Source organism: Rhopilema esculentum, chromosome 13 (assembly GCF_057945365.1).
Source record: "Rhopilema esculentum isolate cy_ngs chromosome 13, ASM5794536v1, whole genome shotgun sequence".
Taxonomy (NCBI): Eukaryota; Metazoa; Cnidaria; class Scyphozoa; order Rhizostomeae; family Rhizostomatidae; genus Rhopilema; species Rhopilema esculentum.
Genome location: NC_142827.1, coordinates 5,179,700 through 5,199,140, shown reverse-complemented (window position 1 = coordinate 5,199,140; position 19,441 = coordinate 5,179,700). Strand labels below are relative to the sequence as shown.

The window sequence follows — 19,441 nt, the reverse complement described above, 5'->3', positions numbered from 1 at the left end:
CCGAAATAGGATTTCCTGATTTAGAACAGGCAAAAAATGCAAATTAGAGATGATCCACCTTAACATGCATATAATTGATAGCGTCATGCGCAATTTTTAAGGCTAAGGTGGCTCCAAAATCAATTGCTTAAAATTTCCAAAGCCGATTAAGACAGTCAAGCACTTTATGGCTGGATACATAGACCCCGGCGGTATTGACTTCGTCTTACCAATCATTTGCTATATACTGTGCAATGCCTATAAGACAGAAGCGATTGTAGCTTAAATCTGCAGCAGTCTGACACTAAGAAGGCGGATGAGTTAATTCCTTGTTTTTTGATAAAACATCAATTAGAGAAGTAGTCTGGTCGATAGAGCTAACTAAGGGTGATGGTACAGGCTATTTAGTAAAGCCAACTTTTGGTATCATCATCCTAAACAGAGCTAATAAGTTGGCACCTTTCTAAGGTTATGCTGCTATAACTGTTATGCTTTTTAAGGGTATGCTGCACCATTCCTTCAAAAAATCTGCTCTTAATGTCTTGTCACATGGCTTTCTTCATAAACTTTGTATTATTTAACTCAATTTTATATTAACCATTGTCTTTTTGACAGTGAAATTTCATAACCAATTTTCATTCAAGATGTGTAAAGTAATAGCATAAGTATAAACATGAAATTTACTATTTACCGGTATGTCAGTTTATTTACCAGTACAGGCAAAGAGTCTACCCTTCTAGCAGGTGTCTTCCTAGAAATCCATTACAAATCAAGTGACTCTATGCCTGTAAACATTATTTAAGGTTAGGTATAGCAAACTGGTGTTAAATGAACAAATATGGTATCTTTGAGTCATCAATAAATGTAAAACGTATCTTCAAAACTTCCATTAAGAAGGAGCCTGTGTTCCAGACCCCTGACTTCAAAGAGATGGCGCAGCCTGTTTTACCCGTGTTCTTTTCCCATGCATTACTATGCATTACTGTTTGCTTGTGCAGAGAGAAGGGCTACTCAGGTGTAAAGCGTAAGACCATGCACAGAGGGACAGAAGAATGAGACACTTCATTTACCATTTAGAACATGCTGGCACAAAATTATTTCCTTTTTTGACCGAGGCACTCTAAATCAGGGCTCTGAAAAATTAGGGACTGTGGGGCCCGTGACCTGGGGCAAAACATCTTCAGGGCCCTTGTTCTTTACAATTTATTTCTTTTTTCTTAGGTGTGGTATGGGGCCCCTTTTGGCAACCATAAGCGCAGGGCCTGAGGCCATGGCCCTCTGGACCCCCGTAAAACCGCCACTGTGAAAAAGGGAAATATTTTGGTGGGGTTTTTGCGGTTTGACTGGAATTTAATTTGACAGAATTTCGAAAACAGTGCAAAAGACAATAGAAGTGGGTGCGGTACTTAGAGTCGATTTATAAAGTCGCATTAACTAAATGTTTCGAAACTTTTAAGTTTCAATGAAGTTCAAGATAAGCCTTGACGTATAAATTGAATCATAACGATAATATAAAAAGGGAATGGAGATCTAGTTTTCTTTCCCTTTCAAAATATGAGAGGGGAACAAGGACTGCACTCATTTCAGGACTCTCTAAACAGATTTGAAAGTAGAGCTCTTCTGTATAAAATTCCTGCCTTCTTTGTCTTGTTTTTTTCAGCGTGAGAAAACCTGTGTTTTTCTTTAAAAGCTCAAAATGTGTTTATTCAGGTAGTGCTGGTTGGCTTAATACGAAATAATTAATACTGTTTTTATCGTTAAGAAGAAATTGATTTATATATAAACATGCTAGAATTGAATTATTTTTCACCGATAATCTTGCTTGTTCATTCTTAATTAAATTCATATGATATCACATCATCAGTAAACCACAAGCTGCGTGTCGTGTTTTCATTATTTCAAAGTTTTTAGCTTTTACATAGGATTAAAACAGTAATTCAAAAACCTACTGCAGGCTTTGGATTCCACTTGGCCACACGTACAAAGCATTTGACACAAACACGAACCCAAACCCCTTATTTGCTTGCTTTAAACAAAGAAATGGTCAGTAAGCCTATGAACTAGCATTATTTCTACAGTAAACTCAACACACAGCTACGGGGGTTGGACCATCTACATAAGAAACGTAAAACCCACTACACAGTTCGCAATTAGTGGTAATATCTGAGCTTTTAAACATGGCATCATCTGCATCATCATAATCATATCGGTAGAAATAATAGTGTGTGGATGGTACAGTGGTTTGTGTCGAGGACTACTGTCTGAAGTTCGATTCTCTTCCATGAACAAACTTCCACTTAGAGTAAGGAGCGTCGCCATCGAGAGGAAGTGCCAAGACATTGCTTGATAAGAATAGATTCTAAGCGTACTGATTCTACCTTTAGCGAGAAGAATTCGGGGGTGTCAAATAATGATTAGATTTTGGTGTCACGCCTTTAAGGTGCCTAGATAATGATGGAAACGTCCGTTTTTAAATTCTGTTTTCAACTTTAAGATAAAAAAGATGAGAAGATGAATAAGGTAAATTTTGCATCATTTTATTACATTCAATTACTATCAAAAATTCTTTTTATCGATTCGAAGCAAAATTTCCCAAAGGACGCCAAAACATTGGGAGTATCACACCTCCCCCACCCCCCTGTAAACCCCTCCTTGCTAACTTCGGATGCTATGTAGTAACAAAAACAAGTACAATGTAATAATAATAATTATCATAGTAACCATTATCATTATCATAATGACATCTTTTACCAATAAACTCCTGTTTACAAAAAGTGCGAGAGCATTACCCTCAGCAAAGCTGCTTATCTCATTCTCTTACTGGAGGCATCAAGCAAAACGAACGGCCAAAAAATATTATTTTACTTGTTTATTGCTAAACTTGAAAAGTTGAAGAGACATGTTTAGTCACAAAAAGAAAGCAAATCATAAGCCCATGAAAAGTATGACCGCGTTCTTTTTGATCCATTCTTTGTCAATTTTCAGTAGCGACTTTTCATTACATAGAGTCTGTTTTTGCAAAAACAATCTATTCTGGCGGCTCCAGAAATTTCTAACAAATAATCATTTGAAGAATTGTTTCTACACAAAACTAACTACCTACCGCATATATCTTCTACACTCGTCGACAAAACATTAGACGAAGGTCACTATGAGCGCCACCAGGCTTTGCATAATCATAATTACATTTTTTGCAGACTTCAGCTTTTAAAGGAAAAAACACATCCAACACATGAACATATCCCGTCTCTTATTCAACAGATTCCTGTTTAGCAAAATCAGTTAAAAGAGAAAAACCATTAAACTTGGTAGGGAGACGGAAGGACAAATTTTTCTGGAAAAGTAGTGCTTTGACTGACTTCCAAAATAGGGACTAACTTTTGTTTTCCCCAGATATGGCTCATTATTCAAAATAAAATAATATTACAAAGAGGGGCTCGTATAGTTTACAATGTTTTAAACGCTCGACATTCAAGCGAATCAAATGATCGTTTTGATTAAAATCTTGTCTGCTGCTGCGAGGAATTTGTTTGATTTGCTGTTTCTTAAATGGAGTATACAGTTACTTTCAATGCAGTATATAAAAAACCATGGGGTGTCTGGGTCCCTCAAAAAAGTCCCAAAGGGTGGCTCGAGCCCCCTATCCCCAACGTAGGTTGGTACTTAAACTTTGGATTTCATTTTATCAGATGTAAAGAGACAAGCGTTATCTGTAATGAAAAATTGCATGATTATGACGAGGAGTGTTTGAGGGTTTCAAATCTTTAACACAGACACTTGCAAACCAGATAATCAGAGATTTGGGTCTTTACATTGATCAGATAAAGCAAAGATTCTTAAGAAAAAATTTTAACTACATTATGTTATTTCCTTGAAAGTAGTCAAGAGAAAAAGGAATTTATTTCATATCCTAGACGATTTCTAAAACATACTTTGACTGTCGCTTGGGGGAAAGTTCCAAAATTTTCAAATGACTTCAAAAATAGATAGAGAAGGGAATTCAAGAGATTAGTTTAAAGAAGTGCGTGTAGTCACGAGGACTTCGGCCCGCGGGCCAACTCCGGCCCGCAGCAAGTTTTTATCCGGCCCGCCGAGCGCTTTGTCTAAAAAAATATTTTTAGCTTCGCTTTGAAAATTTTGAATTCGATTTACTGTTGTTTTTGGACTGCTCTGATATTTTCTTTTTCTCTGCAGTAAATGATAATGTGCATCCCGTTGACCAGTAATTGGTCCAAAAGGGGGTACGAAAATAGGAAATGTTTTATTTAATCATTTAAACGTTTTAAAGCAAAATATGTTACTGCTTTCGTTGAATTTAATAGGTCGTTGACAAACTCACCATGACCTCACCCCTTCCTCCACTTTCTGAGATCCAAGGCCCAAGGCCAGACTTATCTTTAGTTCATGAAGTTCTACCCTGGGTACTGTAGTAACCTAATTGACTATGCGCAGGAGCATTACTTTATGTGACCCATGTTTATATAGTTTCAGATTACAGTTGATAGTATTACAGTTATGTGTGTAGGCCGTTTGAAGTTAATATAAAGTTATCGTTCTGTTCTGTTCAACCCATGCGTTGTTCTATCTCCTTCACATCTTAACAGGTACCAGATTCACAATATAAAATAATATATTTTATTTTATATATAGTGAGTCTGGTACCCAGGGTAATGAATACTTATTAGCGTATATGTATGAGGCAGCGTGTGTGGACTAGGGCACTGGCTAATGCTTTATTGCCAAACTGGATTTTATTTATTATTTCTTTCCATCTTATTTTGGTTTCATTCATTTGTAAAAGAGTTGATTATTCGCTGTTATGCTAAGATATTTCTAAAATTTTTGAAGACCCTTTCTTTTCATGTCAACATTAAAATAGATAAAACTATGGAACCGTTAGCTTTTCTCCCGTCAAATTCAATTTTAGATGCAGTTTCTGGCCATCCCTAGATTATCATAATCTAAAACTTTTCTTGCCGCCAACCATGGTGGCGACCTTTTATAATACAAACACAATCATTAAATTTTGTCCCCACTTTAAAATACGTTTCACCGTCACTGGATCCGACTTCAAGTGCAGTAGGTCGACCAAACGAATATTAACGTCGTAATCTAAAAATAGCATAACTGTCTTCTGATTCAACCTGGTAAAAGAAAGGCATGCTGCAAACTTTTGTGCAAATCATTTTTTGGGCTTTATATACTTTTTATAGTTTGAAGCTTTTAGTCCCCCTTCCCCAGAAAATTATCCCTGGCCTTGGGCGTGTAAATCTGTCGAATATTGCACATTGAGCCAATCCCTCTAGCATCAAGCCAGCATCATGTTCCTAAATGTTATCATCGCCCTCCCTTTTTCTCTCCTCTCATCCACCATTCCAAAACTTATTTCATGAAAATAAGCGCACTACATAGATTTTATGGATATAGAATCTAACAAGAACTCTACTTAAATGATTTTTGAAGACGGCTACACACTGCTATACTTCCAAACAGGAACAGGCCTTAAATGCTACAGAATACTAAGATAAAAAGACTCAGGAAAAATAGTACACAAAATTTTATCTTCTTGTTGTTGAACAAATCAATTATTGAACCAAGCAATTTAAATATTCTTGATAACCTAGTCAAGTTGCTCTACCTCAGCACGAGAAACCATAATGTGATATTATACCAAACACTAATTTTGAAGGGAATTTTCAGGCGATAACTATAAAAGATACCTTAAAATCGGACAAAAACTCCCAAACACTGTGAAAGGCTCTCACAAATACCAATTTATCACTTATCACTAAGCCCTCATTTGCTCTTCTACGATGACACTCCTCAGACTCAATCCTTCGATTTTTCCCTGATCGGGAAGTACAATATATAGAACGGCATATCATTAATCAGAAATTCTGCACAGGTAACTGGGAATTACTTCATTGAGCGATCATTTGATATAAATAGAAAAAAGGGAACGTATTTCAATTGCAAGGAATTTCTAAACTTTGTGTGGAGGATTTCGAGTAATTATATACTAAAGCCACTTCTTCCTCAAAAGGTGGCTGTGTAACAATTGGCTGGTCTTCAACCCTTATTAAATAATATTTAAGCAACAAATATTCTGCTTAGAAAAGTTACCAAGAATGTGTTCCTATCCCCTATTCTCTTTGCGCATGTTGTGATTTCTTGACATGAAACCGTCCAAATCGCGCGGTGCATTTTATGTCATGACCTGAGGCTGTTTCGCAGAGAGAACCACTGCATCTGGCAGGAACAGCGATCAAAAGTGTCCATATTCATTGCAAATGTATAGTTCACTAACGATGTAAGACGTGGGGGTGTTTCTCTGGGTGGAGCCTGCTGTAGCTGCAGCATCTCGATAGCATTCATTCAGTGTTTGAATACCGTGCATATATGATGAACCACTACATACCTCACGATGAAAGATAATGCAAGGTTGATAATTCGGAAAGCTAGTTGCATCGATATACGAAGACTGATTCCAAGAAACATTGCATCGAATTGCACTGAAGCAGTTAAGAACCACCTTATATTTAAAGCGATCTACTTAGTACGGCTGATACCGAGGATACGGAAACGGATACCGGTACGACTCAGTGCCATTACTGCTCAATGCGTTGTTCTAAAAGAAGATAAAATTGAAATGTTTTCAAAAGTAATAATGCCTGGGGAAACAGTTATCGTAAAGTTATTCTCTGTTCATTCAAAGTTTAAGCTACAAGGCAGTGTAAAGGTTTTGTTGCTAGTGACAAATCTGCATCAGCAACATGTTAGAAGAGAAATCGAATTCGCTGTCTGTTAGCCTAGTCTGTGGATATACTAGCTCCAAGCAAACTTATTGTGGATGGCTTTATGTTAAAAAATATATAGCAAATGTAGTTACTTTCTCTAAAAACTTCTGCCACTCTAAACATTCTTATGAGCACTAATATGAGCTGTGTAACAGTAAATGGTGCAACATTTCTGTGACCTAGGTTCTTGAAAACTCTCCTAATGCCACTTTCAAGAACATACTATTTTTTCTTTTCATTAAAACTGTTTTTGTCTAGCAAGTGTCGTTGTTACATCTTTTTAGATCACTTTAGATAATCGCGAAGAAAATAATGCCTGTTGAGTGAACCTATAATACGGAGCATAATGAAACCTTTGGGGGCCTAGCTGACCTCAAGGGAGGTCAGGCTAAATACCGTGTTAAAGCAATCACAACTAAAATTATTATCTAAATCTGGTTTCTAGTTATGAGACAGGTTTGTGGTCAAAATACTCCTTCTATGAATTAAAGAAAATCCTTATACAAATGTTCTGAAGTTGATAAAGGTCAGTTTGAAAATATGAAAGACGACTTAAACCTTTGCAGAAGCTGTTTACCAGAAATTTAGAAAATTTAATTAGAAAAAGGCTTTTGCAGAAAAAGCCCACCAAGTAACAAAATCTGATCCCTCAACAATACATTGGCAAAATAGCAAAAACTTAAACCCTTGAAATCAGGCCACCCCATGACAATGTTATTGATCATGTCTAGGATTCAAATGATGCCAAATGAGGATTTGGTTCACCCGAGTTGCCAATAGCTCAATAAATCCAGAAGACATTATAATCTTTTTTAAGCCAATAAAAATAGTAGAAAGGAGGGGATTTTCAAACCCATCATATAATTAGATCTGCATAGAAAAGGTTTTCGTAATTGCAAAAACAAAAAACAACTTAGACTGCTGCGAACAAGGATGGGTCTTTTTGAGGGGCAAATCACTCTAAGAAAATCTCGTACACCTTTCGTGAAAATCTTATTGTTTTATCTGAAAATCCCCAGAAATACTTTTTTTTTAGGCAAAATCTCGTACGCTATTTGCAAGAGTGAATCGCTTCTCGGGTCTTTTAGTCAAGAAGCTAGTAGTTGCGATAATTCCGAGAGGCGAATGTTGTGGCATAAATGTTTGCTCATCATTAATAAATAAGTATCAACACATTTCGAAAAACGAATCACAGGGTGACTGATTCAAGACTTGGCTGGGGCCATATAAAGAAACAAATCCAAATAGGAATGTAGGGTGTTTGGACTAATGGCACTACAACATTTTAAATTTGAAACGTAGTGGAAGAATCCCTCTCGAATGGTTTAAAGTTTAAGAGCCAGCTTAAAAACAAGTGTGTTTAAAATTACCAAGGCCTCGGGTGTATATTAAATAACTTCCTCAAATTGATTGCATTTAAACTTGGCCTATGAATGAATCAGGTGGAGTGACCGAACTTTCTTGCTAAAGCTAAGTACTGCATTTCAACAACCTTGGCTTGCAAATGCAGTTGCGATGATCTGCAGGTAATTTCATTCTGACTCTTCAGACATAAAATTGTCTTCAGCTGGGTACGTTGTATATGTATTAGAATAGAATGCAACTGATAGACCAACCAAAATTTCTCTCTTATTTTTGCTTCATTGGCCACAAGCATTGGCAACAAGCTAGGAACCCACACCTGGCGCTCGGTTTTAACTGACATGAAAAATGTAAACAGTGTTCCGGCTTAAACATGAAAAATACTTCGAGAGGTCAGAGAAGGCAGCAGGATTGCCCTTTAAATCTACACTCCATTAATAGTCAGAGAAAATTAGATTGTTCAAGCAGACTTCGCTGGACAAAATGTGAAACCTCATCGTCTATCATTTTACGACAGATGCCAACATTGGTACAAGCAAAAGTGATGTATTGCTTGTAAACCGTGCACAAAGGAGGCAAAATATTTCAATAAGAGACTAACGATAAGGCGCATACTTTCCGCATTAAAATTAATATCTAGCTAATCCTTCTATATGATAAATGTAGTGCTGCTCTGAATGAACTAGAAAACGATCGAATGAAAAAAACGAAGTAACCAACAAACCAATGATCGTACGCACGAAGGAACACACGAATGTACGAACGAAAGACAAAGAAACAAATGTAGAAGTGAATTAGTGGAAACGCACCAGATTAGAAAAATAATTTTTTTCAAAGATAGCTTTTCCTGACACGGATATCACTTCATTCCCTTTTCCAACAACAGCATTACATCTACAATCTTAATTATTGACGTCATCGTGGATTTGGAATTTTAGTCGATAGCCAATTTGAAAACTGTATCTTTGAGGTAACATTGTACCTCCATATCTTAGGAGCCAAACCATGGATTTATTTCCTTGCAGCATGTATCCAGGTCCTACCCCTATTTCCCCTATACCCTAGCAAATTAAACAATCTTCGTGTCAAACAAATGTATCTTGACGATGAATGGGCACTTTAGAGATCAAATGCGCAGAACTCACCTGGTACGACTGTTGATAAGGCGTATAACTAAAAATGGAGAAACAAAGGCTTTTGACTTTGAGTATATAGTTTCAAAAAACAGTAGGTAACCAAATAAATTTGAAAAACGCTAGCCAGGAGTGTGACATCGTAAATAGTAGGCTAAAGATGCATATCAAGTTTTGCAATGGATATTTTGGAATGCAATTATCCCTTGTCCCTCTACTATTTAAGTAGCCTATGAAAGCTTTTGGTATCTTTTTCGATTTCGACACAATGTCGTAGAAATGTCGTTTCCCCCTCAAGACGCATAATAAATCAGAAAGACCATCTCTAGTTATTAGGGTCGTTGAAGGAAAGCATGGCTAAAAATCTTTACCACGGGCCTTAAGAGTTACCTGTTTCTGTAATATTGTCTAGGATAAGCCACTTCATTCCAGTACCCCTGCAAAAGAAAAAATTACATACTTAAGATAAAAAGCAAAATACACACAAAAAGGAAAAGTTGAGAAAACAACGTTGTTTCATGTACTGAATGTCTTTATCAATTTAAGAGAACGATTGTTTTAACTTGCGTAAACGAAGAAGCGTTGCAGCTAATCACGTGATATGAATCGATCTCTAGTTGAATCTAGTTGTAATTAAACCAAGTTGTAATCTAGTTGTAATTAAACCAAGAACGACAAATAGGAATGGCGCACTCTTCAAGAATAACTGCGTAAATCTTGCGTAAAGTTCGCCGCTGCTCTGCTGTTCCTAGTTCACCACATGGAATGGTTTCCATTGATTACCACAAGGATATTTCAACCACATAACAGTAACTTTTCAGCGATGAACACTTTTAATAGCTTTACTGTGTGTAGGAGCAGTGGTTTAATGTGGAAGACTTTTAATAGCTTTACTGTAGAAAGAGTGTGTAGCAGCAGTGGAAATTATGACAACCTACAAAGTGTCGCAAATCAAGTATCTCCTAATTAAGTAATACTGTTTTAAAGAGTAAGCTTTTGTTAAGTCACGGAAGCATTTTGCAATTGGCTACATTAATGCGTCATGAGCTATCAGTCAGCGAGTGATTTATAAACAGGTTTTGATACTTAGGGCACTGAAGCTGACAAAGTGGAGAATTGAATGACAACCTCATGTAAATACCGTGAAAAACCGGAGTGGAGGGAGGGGGGATTGTTTTGCGAGACGTCATTAAGGCAGAACAATTGAAGATCCAGTTTGTCTTACTCTTCTTAAAAGTTGACTATATACTGAAATATATAAAAATGAATGTTTAACGGTCTGTCATGAAGGGCTCAATGCCGTGTAGGCAGGATTGTACACGATTTTCGTGTAAAGAACAGGGCGGTTCAAAATTGCTTCTGAGTTTCACGCTTAATGCGATCATTAGAAAGATACTTTATATTTAAATAACAACCTTATACGTTACCAATATCTAGTTATAAAATATTAACATAGAAAATATAAATAACTATTTCACATTGTAGAATGGCAAAACACTTACGTAATTGCTGCCGTAGAACTGGCTGTGAATACAAGACAAAGAAAAAAAGCAATGCATTTTATTTGGGAATGACTGACGTTTCAAGCAACAGTGGATAAAACTTTAGTAAGACAAGACAGAGGAAAGAATCAAGGTAAAAAGACTTTGTTAGATTTGCGATAAAACAATAATCTTTGCTAGCTTAAAATTCTGGTCTATTGGGGCATATTTAAACTATTTCAAATTGTTTGTCATTTTACAGGTTGCATTTCAACTTCTTATGATTGTTTGAAATATTGAAGCGGTCAAACATTCAATATATCATTTCTTATTTCAAGTTTTTCAAAATGTAGAGATATTCAGCATAAATAGATAAAAAATAAATTTCATTTTGATCTAAAAAATTTGTCACAGTCGCATCTTATTAGTAAACAGTACATGAAACATATGAAATAAAGACTATCTTTTAAGCAAGTAATATCTTCAGCTATCGATTCCTTTTTGCACCAAATATTGACTGAAACAAAGCATCTGGAAATCGAATAATGACTAAATACTTTTGATTCTGATATGGTCCAGTGTATGCTCGGTGTTCAGAGTTGTTAATGTGGCCTCTGCCTCGATAGACTCTTCCCCGAAATGTTTCAGCTAAAGAAAAAGCAAAAGTCATAAAATTCGTCTCAAGCTATATTAAATAGATACCACATCTTCCAAATGCTACAAAGAGCCACTGAAAAAATACATGGAAGTCAGCTTCACACATATACAATCATTGCGGGTCAACTGCTAATGAAGAGATACCATTGAAAAGTAATTTTGAAAAGTAAAACATCAAAACAAATAGAACTTACGTCGTGATTTATTTGACTTCGGAGTTGCATTGTTCACCTGAAATTTAGCAACACAAAAGTATAAGAAATGTAATTTCCACCTTTTCCAAACTTAAAAATCTTGGTACTGTCAAACGATAAACAAACAGTTTACTCCTGATTAAAGCTGCTTTTATGGATAAACCCTTAAACTCACCTGTGGTTAGTTTTGCAAAGAGAGTTTGCACCACATCATTCTAGATGGTTAATTTGAAGTTATCTAGCCACTTGATGGATAGCCTTTCAACACTCTAGACTTCAATTCTAATATAGCATATATATGCACTTTCATTATATCATATTTGAAAATTATATGTCTCTTAGGCATAGAAACATCTACCTCTCCCCCTTGGCTTTTTACAGAATTCTCGAAGATCTGCTGCTTTTTACTTGAACCTCCCAATTTCAAAGATGGAAGCCTTCAAACTAAATTCTCGAAATTGTTCAAAACTGCGTCATAAATGGCTACAAGATATGCACACGCGTTTACCTCAACAAAGATGGCACAGGAACTTGTCTTGGCAACAGAGAAATGTAAATAAATTTGAAAGAATTATACCTCTATTCTTCTACCATCGAATGCTTTGCCATTTAGTGCTTCTCTAGCCTTTCTGGCACCAGATGATCTTTCCATTGTCACAAAGCCAAATCCCTTGATAAAACACAATATAAATTACTAAAGTTTTATTGCGTGCAAATTTGTATCCTGTATAACTAGAACTTTCACTAAGTTAGGCCAACTTGTAATATCGTATTGGAACTTCCTACCTTATTTGAACTTAATGTCCTACCCCTGATAAGTCAGAAATTTGCAAAAACAGACAATTTTCTTAACCCCCACCCCGCCCCATCCTGAAGGTCAGACTTACCAGGATTCAACTGTATTGAAGAGAAGACAAAAAACAGTCTAGTAATGGGAAATTCAATCATATTGGAAGATTTTTGCATTCTTCTTTCAAATTTAAAGATATATCAAGCCCACTATTGATAAACAACCCAACATATAACCAAGAGAGGTAAACAAAGGGGTAAAATGTCACATGTTGTAGCATTCAAGGTTTGCACAAAGAATTAAAGCAAACAATTTAAAAATGATAAAGCATCATAGGCATTACTTGTTTGGCTGAAACAAAAATAAATTTATCTCATATGCATGGATGTAGAAATATAGCCTGATACTGGGAATCTCAAATAAGCATATCTATCAAATCATAAATAAAACTGCAAGACAATTAAGAAACATAGAACTGTTTGAGAGAGTACTTTAAATGCCAAAGATCTTGATTCTTCTTGTTAATAGTCACATAACAGAGAAACTTGTTTGGCATCTTCTTTCAAAAGAGTGGAGACTCTAATGAAGGCCTCCCGGGCAAAATATTGATTTATTTCATCTGTAAATATTTTTGTTTTTTGAGTCAATTTCCACTTGTGTTCTATCATTCCTTTTAAATTTTTACTGTTTATAAAGACTTTCATTTCAAGATTCAGAGAGAATCTGAAAGGAATTCTATTTGCCTTTTTACTGTTGGCATAAATTGAAAAAGCATTCCATTATATCTAACAAAAACATACCTTTGATCCTCTATCGTTATAAATTATCTCAGCATCAATTATAGCTCCATACGGCTGGCAATATAAAGATTTAAAATGTAAAAAGATAAAATCACAAGAAACTGGTAAACAAAAAGGCAAATTTGAATCATAGGCTACTAGTTTAATATCTGTATTTTCTTAAAGTGAAAGGAAAATGAGCCAGAGAGTTTATGATGGTGAAAACATCAGTAAAACTATCAAAGCTTTTCTGCCCTTTCAAAAAGTAAACTTCAACTACAATTTTCACTTAAGCTGTTAAAAAAATAACAAATTACCAAAATACCCACAAAAATATTTGTATAAAATATGTAAAAATTAAATATGTTTTGAAGAAAATTTAAGAATAGCATTTTGCAAAAATATCAGTTATAAGAAAATTGATGAATATAAGGTAATATTGGTAAAATATTTTTGCAAAAATATCAGTTATAAGAAAATTGATGAATATAATGTAATATTGGTAGAGAATTTGTGACCAACCTCAAACTCCTTCCTAAGATCATCTTCTGTAAACCTAAATGGGATATTGGTAACATGCAATCTTCTTGGTCCATCATTTACTTGAAGTAAAGGTTCATCTTGGCCATCAACACCATTGCTTTGTGCCTGGATATTAAACAAAAACAAAAAAAGATACATAAATGGATCTTCTATCAGTCATTGAATGACTTTTAAAAAAACGAGAAATAGGTTTAGCTGCCTGCTATTGCTCTGAGGGGAGAAACGGATGTGAACCCTTGATCTGGGTGCTTTTTGCAGCCTTTGTTTAAAAATAAAGGAACCTACTTTCACAATAAGTTTAGGTATACCCTTTTCTTTTACCATGGCACAATGTTCAATGTAGACAACAGCCAAAACAACTTGGTTAGTGTCTTTTCAAAACAAGGTGCTACACAGATTTTAAGTTTCTGCCTTTGGATAATAAAAAAGGAGTAAGTAAAGGAATTCATTGTATAGATTGGGCTGCGACTCCTTGAAGATTTCAGACAACCAATATTGATGCATTTGAAACAATCAACCCACTTGTAGCCTTTGATCGAGGGAAAGCTATAATTTTGTCCTCCAATTTGAGCCACTGTGTGCTGTGCTGGGATTTTGATCATTTACAAAAGACTAGAAACTTTTCAGTCTGGGTGTGTTTTGGGGGCTAGAGATTCCTAAAGGGACAACTGTAGCCCCATTTTTATTTAGGCTACCTTCAACAAAAAAGTTTCTTTCCAATTCACTTATGATAACAAATCAAATTCAAATATATTCATGATACCTATTTATAGGGTAATTTTTCACTTATCATACCTATTTACGTACCCATTGTACGTAATACCTGTTTATAGGTTAATGTCCTGTAAGTAATAGATAGATATTCGGCTTCAACTGTGTATGATACTATAGGCCTAGGCTTACTCTATTATTGCCATTTGCTGGCCAATCATTGCGCTAAGATTAAATACAATAATAGTAGACATTCGAAGGATTTCCTACACAAAACATTGTCATATATTTTTGTTACAGACGTCTATTCTATATTGAGCATTTAACTTTTACATCGCATAAAATAACTAGTTTTTTAACATCAGATTAGGCCAAGAAGAAGTCAGATTGCTGCTGTTCATACCTCTTCTTCCTTGGTTCCACTCATTATTAAATGTCCCTCTGATAAAAACGTAACTTTCCTTGATGTGCAAGACACCTAAGATCTTTCTAAAAGATATATTCTCGTGATCTTTTTTGGCATTTGTGCTGCATACCTGTACTACGAGACTGGAACACAGGACACAGTACACCGAACGTGAATCTGCAGCAACAACCACTAGTGCGCGCGGACCGCTGAACTCTGCAGAACGCGGAATGGAATAGCAAGGCTGAAGGGCTACAGAGGAAAGAAGATTGACCGCTATCCAGGGACGGCGAAAGCGGGGGGGGGGGGCTGAGGGGGCTGAGGGGGCTTTGGCTCCCAAGTAATTTCCAAAATGTACCTTATTCCATGCAAAAATTGCCTTGCTCTTGGTTGATTTATTGCAACAAAAAGTTAATACTTCCTTATAAGGTCAAGGGTAAATTGTGATCAGGTGACCCTTTTAAATTACGAAAAGGAAATGTTTTTCAACGGAATGTACTCAAAAATGGTCTTAGTTACTGTTGTGAAGCAAAAACTATAACTTGTGCTGTATCCAAATGGAAATTTTCCGTCTTCTCCTTCGCAGAGGCATTCCGCTGAGTGTTAACTTTTTCACCCCAGTTTTCACCCCAGTTTTCACCCCTTAGGTCTCAACAGATCGCCGTTCACCATCATTTTTCTGAACCCCTACATATATGGGTACCTGAAAATAACCACAGCAATTTGTCCGCTTCCAGGTGGTGTACCTACCTCAAAATTAACCTGGTCCAACTGTGTGTGATGAAGTAAACATTTCGCATCTCAGGAAACTGCTGACACAGCCTACCATGTACTTCCTTCTTTCTAACCATCACCTATATATACCCCTTTAGAAAAGTAGTTTTAGAGTACGTGTCATGCTGTAGGTGCTTGTGAAAGGTCTCAGCATAGATCTCATTATAACAAACCGTCTGAAGATCAGAAGTTGTATTCTCTGTTGTATCACAGTGGTGGCGCCAGAAATCTTTCGACAGAGGGGTTGGAGCTTGAATTTCCTCTGATGGGGGGGGGGGCTAGATGCTTCTGACGGAGGGGCTGTAGCCCCCCCTAGCCCTCCCCTGGTGCCACCACTGTTGAATCATGCCATCGCCGAGACTCGCTGGATCCTGGGGACGGGTTACAAAATGCTCAGCGGTCCTAGCCGCTACCCTCTACCCATAACCAGTCAGCATATGACATAAATGACAAGGCACAATGTAGATAAACATAAATTTGGATGCAGTTGACTAAACTGAACTAAAACCTCCTCTCCTTTTGCAGATACTGAAATAGCATTAACTTTCAAAATGGCCCAAGTTAATAGAAGGGAGGACTCCAGCTTTAAATCAATAAAATGCACGTTAAAGTATTGCTGCTAGCATAAGATTACTGCTTCTCAAAGAAATCTAGAGCAACTGATACGTTAGCCTGTGTTCCACACGGCACAGACCTCTACTTACTGGTCTGGAGCAAAGGCTACTGATACTTGCGTGCACCTTGTTCCCTCTTGACAAATTATTTATTGAATCAAAGATAGTCGTTAACGTTAATACTGTTTCCAAGATTATTTCACTACCGAGCGTTTTGTTGGTTTCCCTTATAATTTGCATTCTTTTCTTATAAAATAATTTCCCTTATAAAAACTGAAAATTTGCAAGATACGAAGTTGAATCCCAGAAGAGAGCTGCTGATTTTGGGGTCATGCAAGGCTCCCAACCCGAGCTTCTTTTCGCTTTGGGATTATTATTCCTCTCCCCTTATGACAAAAAGCCTAAGTATCATTGTATGCGAGAATGTAATAACCCTTTGCATACATTGCATTCTTTATTTTTGTTTAAATAGCCCCGAAAAACACGACATATGAATCAAGCCAATGAATTTACTTTCTTCGGACTGAAACAGAAATTTGTTGATTCTTACCTCTGCTCATTTGACACTCATAAGCTGCAAATCCCATAACCAGGCAAACTTTATCGCATTTTAGACTCCATTTCGAGCAGTTTTATCCCCATTCAGCAATGATATTCGAACAAGATCCATACTAGGTCCCCTCAAACATGGAAAATATCCAAAATCCATTAATTGTCCTACCATCAGCCCGTGACTGCAGCAAAATTTAATTATTTTGGTTGCTTTTCAAAATATGTTTAAAGATATCATTCTACAAAACAGTCAAAGCTTAGGTCCATCTTTTGTCGCTGCTTCCTTGTGTCCTGTTGCATGATCATGATAGATAGTGGGCAGGATATGGGGAGGCTTCATACTTTGTCAATCCCCATTGTTATAAATGCCTCTTTCATTTCCAAGTCATCAACGACAATATATTAGCAGATGTCACATTTGCCCTTCATAAATAGAATGCAGCAACACTTCTTTGTTTTATGTTTTCTATGATGCATTTGCTTTACATTTTTTAGCATTCGTTGCAGATGTTGTTGGAAGGGAAGTTTCAAGCCTTTTAGCTGTGTCTGTAACCTTCTTGGAGCTTCCATCATTATAATGATCTGCAAATACACCCTTTTCACGGAGAATGTTAATCCCATGAACATGAACCTTTCACACCAAATTATCAAGATTGTGCATATCTATTGCAGAGACAAATTGGGTTTCTCCATTGCAGATGCATTGTGCATATATGACGCTCCATCTTTGCATATAATGTGCAGAACATCACTTGCACCTTTCAGAAGCCTCTGTTTCTTCTTTTTCTCTTGCTTGGCAGCATTTGCTTATTTTTTCCTTGAACTTTTCTGTTTCATAACAAGAGAAAAAAGTACTCTTTATCTTTAAATCAATTTTACCTGAAAGGCTAGCAAGTTTAATAATTACGTCCATTAAAATATCTATTCTGTGGGCACAAAATTCCAAGGCAGTTCTTCATTGTTCTGAAATAGATTTGCTCTCCTTTTTTCACTTCTTTCAGAAAAACGGAGGCTTTTTCACAGGGACTATCTAAATTCTAAACACTTTATTAAAGCATGGGCAGCACTAATGTCGGAGGATTTAGATGTTATCAACGCATCAACAACCTCCCAACATTGATTTATTGGCATTGCCCATCCTTGATGCTTGAGGAGTGAGGAGATTGCTGTCTCAAGTTACATTACAGTTTGATACTCTAGCTGGCAACTGAGGTATGAATTCAAGGAAAGTTTATAGTTGCACATTTTTCTCAGGAGCAATGTGTTGAAAGATTGATAATTGGTTCGTATAAGTATCAACAAAATGTACATTATGTGCAGGTACAGGTAGGTTGTGCTCCGGACCAGTGGCGTAACCAGGGTTGGAAGATTGGAGGGGCAAAAAGGTACAGAATTGTGTGAAAAACAAAATTGTGTTTGTGGAGCGTCATTTGATAGCGATGTAATATATAATGTTTTGAAAACTTAAATATTGTAAAACCACTTAAAAGGGGGTTTTACCAACGTGAGTTCGTTGTAGGCAGAAATGCTCAAAAATGCGAAAACGGCGGATAAGATCAAAATTCTTCTTTTTACGGCAATGATTCGACTAACGACTGAAAACAACAAGTTAAATAAATAACGGCACGGCTTCAACAGGCACGACAAAACTAGCGACAGAGCTTCTAGCAGTACGGCGAAAGTTTCGACAAGACTTAACCTAACTTATGAAACAACCCTCTATATACCGTTAGCAGAACCCTTGAAATAATAATTACGTAATTCCAAAAAACATATTCGCAGACGCTGATGCAATCACAGCACGATGATGCAATTGTCACGTGACATTGTTTGTAAGCGAACCCTGTGTCGTAACAATATCGTCTTTTTTTCGAGCTATGCCCATAAGACGGACGAAACTGCTGATGATAAAGCAAGTTATACATCTGCAAAATTTAAATTCGAAACTGGTGACATGATTTATTTTTTGCTCTGAATCTTTAATGTTCTCTGATTTAAACAGGCTCCTGCTTTGACACTATCAATTTCGTACTTCGTGTATGTGACTATGAAGTTTCTTGAAAATTATAATTCCTCTACATCGAATGCCTTTCTATATCTATAATTTCTATATCCAAATAAGTCTTTGTTTAATTTGAGCGACATATCTATTATTTTTTTCTTTGTTTCAGCATTTAAACTTTTACTTGTTTTTACTTTAAATTCTTTTTTCCATTAAGGTAACATTTCAGAACTGCGCAGATTTCAGAACAGCTGTTTAGAACTGCACGTTTTGTGTAGAACTGCACGTTAAAAAAAACCCTACCCCCAGTCCCCCATGGCGCCGCTATTTGTATACATTAAGTCATAAACAAGTCAGGTCGCTGAAGTTTAGGAAGTTTGGTTACCGTATATGGATGCTGATAAATCAAAGCCCTAAGCAGAGGGCTAAGTCACGCAAGTCTAGCCTTGGACCCCAACTGATTTTATGACTGCTTCTTTTTTAAACTCCATATGCGCAGTCTCGCCCTTTAACGTATTTCTGCTTACACCACTGAACAGTTGGCTTTTGCTAAATGATTCGAGGTATTTTTACCATACAATGAATCAATGGGCAATTTCAAGCTACCCAATGAACGTCATTGGAAAATCTCAGGTCGCAGCTGTCGCCCCACTTTCCCACCCAAGCA

The 19,441-nt window shown here is 36.5% G+C and overlaps 1 protein-coding gene and 1 long non-coding RNA gene across 2 annotated transcripts in view; one reads left to right on the top strand and one right to left on the bottom strand.

Annotated features, from left to right (window-relative positions):
* Positions 1-13,749, top strand: part of LOC135691827 (uncharacterized) — a 29,701-nt gene extending 15,952 nt beyond the window's left edge. Inside the window, exon 4 of the long non-coding RNA XR_010516790.2 lies at positions 10,757-13,749. This is a non-coding gene — a long non-coding RNA (uncharacterized LOC135691827). The remainder of the gene's footprint in view (positions 1-10,756) is intronic.
* Positions 5,521-15,023, bottom strand: LOC135691826 (RNA binding protein fox-1 homolog 1). The gene is made up of 10 exons (XM_065209803.2): positions 14,830-15,023; positions 13,695-13,820; positions 13,194-13,247; positions 12,181-12,273; positions 11,604-11,640; positions 11,310-11,400; positions 10,774-10,795; positions 9,662-9,708; positions 9,284-9,311; positions 5,521-6,607 (listed from the first exon to the last, which is right to left on the bottom strand). Exons 1-10 carry the CDS (start codon positions 14,851-14,853, stop codon positions 6,533-6,535), a joined length of 597 nt encoding a protein of 198 aa, XP_065065875.1. The 5' UTR covers positions 14,854-15,023; the 3' UTR covers positions 5,521-6,532.
* Positions 15,024-19,441: the final 4,418 nt, after the last annotated feature.